Here is a 9,115-nt window from a genome sequence, read left to right on the forward strand (position 1 = left end):
TAGTCTTTCATGAGGCAGGGCTAGAAAGGCCTTTTACAAAACTTTGGCAGGAGAAGAATAAAACACGGTGAGTATCGGAGTCCAAAACGATTGTGATGCTCACACAAACTCTGAATACACCTTCCCCCGTTTTCTTAGTCTCGGGCCGTCTCCAGAGAGGATCCAACCCCAGCCCACCTCCAACGTCCCATACTCCTCCGCTCTGTTTGGGCCGATCTAGCTCTCTCCCGCTCGCTCTCCTCTCCGCCGCTCTGTCCAATCGTAGGTGCGTTCCCAGCAGTTCCCAGAGTGCCTTGCGTCTGCCATGGCTGCCTCCAGCTGGCGCGGGGCTGTGCTCCTACGAACCGTGTCGGGGCTCTGGCAGCCAGGTTCTGATGCCGCAAGGGGATGGATTATCCGGCTCCCCTCTCTCTTGGGCTGTCAGCGGAGGTGCGTTTCCTGTGTAGCGGGCCCGGCCTTCTCTGGTCCCCGCCTGGCTTCGGCTTCACGCCCTAATGGCCAGAACTCAGCCCTGGATTGCTTCCTCGGACTCTCTCAGCCGGACAACTCGCCTTTTCGCGTCCCCGCTGTGTCGGTGCACAGAGGTAAAAAATGCAGATAGATTTGTCCGCAACTGTCACGGCTTTAGCACAGCAAGTCCTGTGTTAGGAAGACCCCTCAGCCTCTGGGGCTATCATCTTTGGCTCTGTATTGTAGAAAACGATCTTGAGAACCCGAGAGATAGAGGCGAGCAGTGAAGGATCTCACAGGGAAGAGATACTAGGTTCTAAGAGTTTTCGAGCTAGAAGGAACCGATCTAGTCCCAACCAACGACGCCCACAAAGACGCCACAAATTGAAGGGCCGCAGGCATGGCAGAGTTGTGGCTGTCTCTTCCAACATGGGGTGCAAACTCGACCCCAAAGTGTCCCATCTACTTATCAAGACACGGAGTTACAGTTGGTCCTTGAACAACTGGGGACAGAGATATTAAAGACGCTGAACCCGCGCAATCGAAAGTCCTTGTATAATGTATTATTGGCCCTCCATATATGCAGTTCCTTACATACCCACAATTCCAGATCCAAGGATTCAACCAAGTGCAGAAACCAACATTTAATGGGGGGGGGGGGGGGTGCGGAATCCTGTGTGTAAGTGGACCAGCCCAGTTCAAACCCATGTTGTTTAAGGGTCAACTATAAATAGCACTCTCTATTCTTAAAGTAGCATAGACTAGAGGCTGAACACAGAAACTGGTCATTGCGATGCAGAGTCATAGGAGCGAATACCGAAAGACTGAGAAAGCTTGCAGAGCTTTCATAGTACCCTTAGTAGGGTGAGACAGCTGAGGGAATTTCTGGCTTTATCTGGTATGGTGATATTTTCACACATGTGCATACATTTACTGGGCACAACTACACAATATGATTGCACAAGGTTATTGAGTGCCAGGCGTTGTGCTGAGATGTTTTACACAACTGTCAGTTGTCAAAAAACAGTAATTAAGTACCATTTTTAGCATTTCTGTTTTACATGTGACAAAACGAGAAAATTTGATAAAGGCATATAAACAAACTAATAGGCAAACAAAATCTCAAAGCCAGGTCTCGAATTCAACCTGGCGCACTAATCTCTTATCCATACTCTTTTTGTGGACAGGTAGGGCTGTGTACCTGGTGGGGGATCCAGATTGCACTGTCTCTCACTCCCCTCCTGTCCCCTCATGCAGATGAGCAAGATCTCCTCTTGGTCCATCGCCCCGACATGCCTGAGAACCCCCGAGTCCTACGAGTGGTCCTCCTGGGTGCCCCAAATGCAGGGAAGTCTACACTCTCCAACCAGCTGCTGGGCCGAAAAGTACGCTGCATCCTTGACCCTTCCCCCTCCCCTTTTCATTTCTCACATCTTACTGTGCCTTCGTGGATTGTTCCAGAGGGATCCAGGACCTCACTTGGGATTTCTTTCTTCCTGGCAGGTGTTCCCTGTCTCTAGGAAAGTGCACACCACTCGCAGTCAAGCTCTGGGGGTCATCACAGAGAAAGAGACCCAGGTGGTGGGTACTTGCAATGAATGTCCAGCAAACAGGACAGAGGGTGAAGCCAAGACAGTCTCCCTTAACGATTGGACCCTTCAAAAATGATTTTTAGATTCACTTTTCTTAGGGAAGGGGGCGCTTCTTCCTTTAGACCTGGAGCAGTTCTCTCTCTTGCCTTACCCCTCTGGTATCTAGTCACAGAGGTCTCATTGCCTCTTTACTGCTTCCTAATATTCCATATATTCACAGTTGTCCTTCTCCTGGATCCTGCGTATTGACAATAGTAAAACAGCTGGAGGATAAAAATCTAAAGTCAGCTCAGCCAAGAAGTGGGGGCAGGCTCCTGACATCAAGGGTGGATGGCTTTTCACTCCCCAGTCATAATCTTTCCTCCTGGGGTTGGGGACCTGGGCATCTCTTTCCTGATTTTAGATTCTACTTGACACACCTGGCCTCATCAGCCCTGCTAAACAGAAAAGGTAACAGCTGGGGGAACAGGGAGTCATTGGGGGGAAAGGTGTTGAAGAGAGAGTGGGGAGATTCCATCCTAGGGGCTGGGAAACCCCCTGGTCACACCCCACCCCTCCTCAGGAATGCATCACTCACCAGACCCTTCCTGACCTATGTGTGTCTGTCCCTTAGACACCATCTGGAGCTCTCTTTGTTGGAAGATCCGTGGAAGAGCATGGAATCGGCTGACCTGGGTTAGGCTCAGGCTAGGAATCTGAGACCCAGTTTACATGATCATGGCCTGTCATTCCTGGTAGCTTTGGGGGTTGGGGGTTGGCCAGATCCCATACCCTGGAAGTTTTTTTTGGGGGGTGGGGGAAAGGGTGATCATAACCTTGTCCTCCTCCATACACTGCCGACTTCCAGTTGTGGTACTTGTGGATGTCTCAGACAAGTGGACTCGGAACCAGCTCAGTCCCCAGCTGCTCCGGTGCTTGACCCAGTTTTCCCACGTCCCCAGCATCCTTGTCATGAACAAGGTGAGCCCCACCTACCTGAGGAAGGGGTCTGCTTCAAGGCCCCCATCTCACTGACTACAGTCTTCTGCCCATCACCCACCCCCAGGTTGATTGCCTGAAGCAGAAGTCCGTTCTCCTAGAGCTGACAGCCGCCCTCACTGAAGGTATAGTCAACGGCAAGAAGCTCAAAACGATGCAGGCCTTGCGCTCACAGCCGGGCACCCATTGCCCTAGCCCAGCAGCTCAGGGCCCAGACCTGCAGCCTGCGAGAGACCCTCAGCGGATGGGCTGGCCCCACTTCCAGGAAATCTTCATGTTGTCAGCCCTAAGCCAGGAGGATGTAAAAACACTGAAGGTCAGTTAGCCTGGCCCTTGGTGTCCACCAGGTGAAGACAAGCCTCAGAGTTCCTCCTGGAAGTAAGAGTGAGAGGGAAGTCCCACTTGGGGCTGATATGCTGACATCTTCCCTCTCTGCCCATAGCAATACCTCCTGGCACAGGCCCAGCCAGGGCCCTGGGAGTTCCACAGTGAGGTCCTCACCAGCCAGACACCTGAGGAGATCTGTGCCAACATGATCCGAGAGAAGCTCCTGGAGTACCTGCCCAAGGAGGTGCCCTACAACATACAGCAGGTGTGGGCACAGTGAGGGGTCCAGGGGCTCCACCTGGAGCAGGACAGCTAGGTCCCCAAGAGCAGGGCTAGGGGACCTGCTGACCAGTCATGATGTCTCCCTGTGCAGAAAACAGAGGTCTGGGATGAAGGGCCAAGCGGGGAGCTGGTGATTGAGCAGAAGCTTCTGGTGCCCAAAGAATCTCACATGGTGAGCAGGGCTGGGCTTGGAGGAGGGACCAGGACTGTTAGGCAGGGGTTCTTCCCGACTGCCTGATAGCCAGCTCACGGCCCTCTCTTTTACCCCACCCTCAGAAGATCCTGATTGGTCCAAAGGGGTACCTGATCGCTCAGATCGCACAGGAGGTGGGCCGTGACCTCATGAACATTTTCCTCTGTGAAGTTCAGCTCCGGCTGTCTGTGAAACTCATCAAGTGACCACCCTCCGCTGTCTTTTCCAAGGCGTCCCCGCCCAAGCTGCTGGCGGGAGCCACTAACCAGAACTGCCTGCAGGGCATGGGGCTAGGCATGGACACCGACAGGCTGACCAACTGCTGGCTGGCCTGGCCAAGTCTGCACCACATCTGCCGAGTCACGCCTTCCTGCTGGAGGAAGGAACCTGCCTTAGCTGGGTTCCCAGGTGGTTCCTCTGCCTGGGGCTATAGCTACTTGGGTCTTAGAAGCTGGCCCTTTGGTGCAGAGCACTGCTTCCCACTGGCTTTGGGCCCAGAGTCTCTGTGTTGCCAGTTGTTGGCAAAGAGGGGAACTTTCCCCTCTCCGCTCAGTCCGTCCACCTCGCAGCTGTGTAAGGACCCTTGTGTCCTGAGTGAGATAGTGCCGCCCATCTACTCCTCAAGTCCTTGATCCCTGGCACCCCACCCCATCTCCAGTCTCAACTGTGAATAAAGTTCAAAGACAAACATTCTGGTTCTCATCTTTATTTCTTTAGAACAGGAAAGAGAAAACTCACCCATTCCCTCACCCCCACCCCGTGGTCTGAGTTGGAGCCTCCCTCCCTTTGGTAGTCTGCTCCAGGGATCCGAGCAATCTTCTTGGCACGTTTTCTGGGTGCAGCAAGAGAACCGTTACCATTACTAAACTCAGTAATGGTAACGGTTTCCTCGCCATCCCCAAGTGCCCTGGCGGTCGGCAGGCTGTGATAGGCTGAGCAGTGAGCGTGGTGGGCTTACAGCAACCCCTGGCCTCCTCCGCTGGCTCCAGAGCTGGGAGCACCCGGACTAGTACATCATCTATACTGTAGTGTCTCATCGCAAACTTACAGTATATGATGATATCCCAGTCAGGGCCCTGCGGGAGGCGCAGGGAGCATGGCTCAGAGAACACGGGGGCAGAGAGAGCCAGGCACTGGGGGCGGAGCAGGACAGGGCCAGGCTGGACACAGAGCTCCCCACTCCCTGGGAGACGTATTGACTCTGTGGTCAAGGACACCCTGAAGGGGACTGATCCAAAGAGCCTTTCAGAGCTAGGGTCTGTTGAGAACTCCTTAGGGACCCAGCGCTGGTGTGAAACAAGCCAGAGATCACAAGGAAGCTGAAGATTCCCTCTGATCAGACCCACAAGCAGACAAAGCCAGAGGAGGAACACTTACCTGGAGCTGAAACTGCAGACCAAGGAGGCCTTTAGAAGTAGGGAGGCCCTGTCCCTGCCTCTCCACACAAGTTGCTCCGTTTTTAATGCACCGGCTGGCCCCTCCCCTTGGGTGGGGTACTTTTCCCGGGCTCTGGAAGGCTCTATCTCTTAACCCTTTCCTTTCTAGTCTCCTTGGACTGAGGATCACTGGCCCTTCTTCCTATTAGGCCCTTTGTCACATATTCTTTTATGGAACTTGTTAAGCCTAGGAGCCACCCTCCAGTCTCATTCCCATGAAACTGGTCGCCCATCTGCTGGGAGGAGAAAAAAAAAACAACCTCACCCCAGCCATACTTCAGGGCTTAATTACTGATCAGAGCCCTGGGAAAGTAGTGATGGTGGGTTCTGGTGTTAGGAATGTAAAGAATACTCCTGCCAATGCAGAAGACTTAAGAGACAAGGGTTCCATCCTTGGGTTGGGAAGTTCCCCTGGAGAAGGGAATGGCAACCCACTCCTATATTCTTGCCTGGAGAATTTCAAGGACAGAGGAGCCTGGCAGGCTACAGTCCATGGGATCACAAAGAGTTGAACACGACTGAAGTGACTAAGCATGAGTGTTAGTTTGAATCTTTGTAAGGCAGGGAGGGTCCTGACAGCTGGATCTTGGGGCAAGCTCTGACCTAAATTCCAATCCCCAGGCCCCTTCTAGGTTTCTGCTGAGACTGAGGCCAGAACCCTTGCCAACCTCTGCCGTGGCAAGGTCCTGTAAGTGGAGGGGTCTCTGCTAGATGATGTGAGGGCAACTGAATCCCAAGCTCACGTGGGAGCCAGCCTAGGAATGGGTAGGGGCCTGTTCTTCAAAGCTCAGGCCCCCTAGGGTGACAGCCTGGCCGTACTGGTTCTCTGCCTCTGGGGAAGCTGAGACTCTTGGGGTAGCAGCTTCTCCAAGCGGGGCCTCTGTGACTTGGACTCCCATGCTGGGGAACACGTGGGCCCCTCTGCTTCGTCTCCTTCCTCCCTCCTAGACCATCTGGTGTGTGTGCTGGTAGGCAGTTACACCCCTCTTCGGGGGGCAGATGAGGCCAAGATGGGGAATGAGAGGGAGAGACTCAACCTGCTTTTGGTTCCTTGGAGATATTTTACCCCCTGTCACAGAACCTTGGCACATGCTCTTCCCTCCTTTCTTGTCTCATTCACTCCTGTTCTCTGTTTAGATCTTGAAGTGTCATCTCTGCAGGGAAGTCTTCCCTGGCTAAATTCCCCTGTTGCAGGCTCACCTATTTGTGTGGTTATTCACATTAAGCAAATTTTCACAAGGGCCTGCTTTATTCACTGTTTCTCTACCACAATGAAAGTGAAAGTGTTAGTCACTCAGTCTTGTCTGACTGTTTTTGACCCCATGGACAGAGGACCCCATGGGCAGTCTGTAGCCCGCCAGGCTCCTCTGTCCCTGGGATTCTCCAGGCAAGATTACTGGAGTGGGTTGCCATTCCCTTCTCCATGGATCTTCCCAACCCAGGGATTGAACCCGGGTCTCCTGCATTGCAAGTGGATTCTCTACTGTCTGAGCCACTAAGGAAGCCCCTCTACCACAAAGCAGTGACTAAATAAACATTCATGTCGAATGACTGATGTCATGTGGGGGAGGGGAGAGATTTTGACCTGAGGAGGCAGACAGACAAAGCTGTGACTCTCTCAGGCAAGTCATTTTCTTGGACAATCCCCATTCCGTTTTGTAAAAGGGAATGATAGCAGTCCCCAGTTTGCAGAGTCGTGAAAGCCAAGTGATGAGCTGCGGTCAAGCACTCAGCACAGTTCTAGTCCTGGCCCACAGGGGCTTTGCTGTTGTTTAGTTGTTAAGTTGTGTCTGACTCTTTTTGACCCCATGGACTGTAGCCCTCCAGGCTCCTCTGTCCATGGAATTCTCCAGGCAAGAACACTGGAGTGGGTTGCCATTTCCTTCTCCAGGAGATCTTCCCGATCCAGGGATCAAACCCCAGTCTCCTGCACTGCAGCCGGATTCTTTACTGCAGAACCACCAGGGAAGCCTTTAAACAAGTTAATTTCCAACTCATGCCCTACCCCCAGGGGCTCACTGATGACCACAGGTGAATTCTGTTGTTGAACATCTGAAAATTCATCAAATACTCTCGAAAGCAGCTGGAGGCCATTGAGGATGTCCAGGTTTAGAGGTAACAGGCCTCAGGTGACAGCCCCGATTCCACTGTTCCAGCTATGTGACTCTGGATCCAGTGCTCCTCTCTTCAGTTTCCCCATATGTAAGATGGGTGCTTTCCACACTGACCTCACGTGGTGGTTACAAGGATTAAGTGAGCGCTCGTGTCAAACTGGACATGGAACAACAGACTGGTTCCAAATCGGGAAAGGAGTAGGTCTAGGCTGTATATTGTCACTCTGCTTATTTAACTTATATGCAGAGTACATCATGCAAAATGCCGGACTGGATAAGGCACAAGCTGGAATCAAGATTGCCGGGAGAAATATCAATAACCTCAGACATGCAGATGACACCATCTTTAAGGAAGAAAGTGAAGAAGAACTAAAGAGCCTCTTGATGAAAGTGAAAGAGGAGAGTGAAAAAGTTGGCTTAAAACTCAACATTCAGAAAACTAAGATCATGGCATCTGGTCCCATCACTCCATGGCAAATAGACGGCGAAACAATGGAAACAGTGACAATTTATTTTTTGGGGTTCCCAGATCACTGCAGTTGGTGACTGCAGCAGTGAAATTAAAAGACGCTTGCTCCTTGGAAGAAAAGCTGCGACCAACCTAGACAGCATATTAAAAAGCGGAGACATTATTTTCCCAACAAAAGTCCATCTAGTCAAGTCGTGGTTTTTCCAGTACTCATGTAAGGATGTGAGAGTTGGACCATAAAGAAAGCTGAGCACAGAAGAGTTGATGCTTTTAAACTATGGTGTTGGAAAAGATTCTTGAGACAAGTCTCTTGGACTGCAAGGAAATCCAACCAGTCCATCCTAAAGGAAATCAGTCCTGAATATTCATTGGAAGGACTAATGCTGAAGCTGAAACTCCAATACTTTGGCCACCTGATGTGAAGAACTGACTCATTGGAAAAGACCCTGATGCTGGGAAAGATTGAAGGCAGGAGGAGAAGGGGATGACAGAGGATGAGATAGTTGGATGGCATCACGACTCGATGGACATGAGTTTGAGTAAGCTCAGGGGGTTGGTTATGGACAGGGGAAGTCTGGTGTGTTGTGGTCCATGGAGTCTCAAAGAGTCGGACATGACTGAGCGACAGAACTGAACACATCAAACATCCAGATTAGAGCCCAGCATCCATGAGCCCCTGTCAACTTTCTTCCCTCCTTCCCCATCTCACTCGCTTGCTGTGAGACTGCAGGCTAAGTGCCACATTTCTGAACTTTGGCGGTCATATACATCTTACCAAGTTGCAAGAATTAAGTGAGAAGTGTGGGTGAGAAGTCTTCACAGACCCAGGTGCTTTACCCAGTGAGGAATTCCCCTTGTCTACTCCTGCCTTTCTGGACCCTCACTTCTGGTCCTGTGACCCTACAGATAGTCCAGGCTCCCTTCCCAGAGTCAAGGCTTCAGGCACTAGGGCCAAATTCAGGCCACTCACTGCCTAGGTTTCTATTTAGACCTTGGGGGCCAAGTCCAAGGGTGAGCATGGACAGAACTCAGGGATCCTGGAGGTAGTGGAGGGAGATATCTCCACCAGCCAGAGACCTTGTGACTGCGGCCCCGAGCTGGGGTGGAGGGTGCTGCCATCAGGGTGTGGGCTGGCAGAGAGTCTGAGCCTGGGTGGGGTAGTTTGATTAGCAGACTCGGGGCTATCAGGGGTGGGGGCCTTTCTTCTTATCAGGAGCTTGCAGGGGCCCCAGTAGAAGCTGAGGACACTTTGTTCTGAGGGCTGTCTCCTGGAT

At 52.0% G+C, this 9,115-nt stretch overlaps 1 protein-coding gene across 3 annotated transcripts; it reads left to right on the forward strand.

The window, feature by feature from the left end:
• The first annotated feature begins 291 nt into the window (after positions 1-291).
• On the forward strand, positions 292-4,512 carry ERAL1 (Era like 12S mitochondrial rRNA chaperone 1). 3 transcript variants are annotated; one of them, XM_061142942.1, is made up of 10 exons: positions 292-584; positions 1,708-1,835; positions 1,954-2,031; positions 2,446-2,492; positions 2,656-2,717; positions 2,890-3,002; positions 3,088-3,336; positions 3,463-3,612; positions 3,721-3,801; positions 3,906-4,512. In XM_061142942.1, exons 1-10 carry the CDS (start codon positions 305-307, stop codon positions 4,026-4,028), a joined length of 1,311 nt encoding a protein of 436 aa, XP_060998925.1. In that variant the 5' UTR covers positions 292-304; the 3' UTR covers positions 4,029-4,512. The 3 variants fall into 3 exon arrangements, with proteins under 3 accessions (XP_060998925.1, XP_060998926.1, XP_060998927.1); XM_061142943.1 differs by having other exon boundaries at positions 3,909-4,512; XM_061142944.1 differs by lacking the exon at positions 1,954-2,031.
• Positions 4,513-9,115: the final 4,603 nt, after the last annotated feature.

Source organism: Dama dama, chromosome 5, assembly GCF_033118175.1.
Source record: "Dama dama isolate Ldn47 chromosome 5, ASM3311817v1, whole genome shotgun sequence".
In the NCBI taxonomy this organism is placed as follows: Eukaryota; Metazoa; Chordata; class Mammalia; order Artiodactyla; family Cervidae; genus Dama; species Dama dama.

Excerpts from the sequence above, each read along its gene's own strand:
- ERAL1 (XM_061142942.1), top strand. The coding sequence starts at position 305 with ATGGCTGCCTCCAGCTGGCGCGGGGCTGTGCTCCTACGAACCGTGTCG. Across the intron at positions 1,836-1,953 it reads ACCAGCTGCTGGGCCGAAAA|GTGTTCCCTGTCTCTAGGAA; the intron begins GTACGCTGCATC and ends TCTTCCTGGCAG. Across the intron at positions 3,337-3,462 it reads AGGATGTAAAAACACTGAAG|CAATACCTCCTGGCACAGGC; the intron begins GTCAGTTAGCCT and ends CTCTGCCCATAG.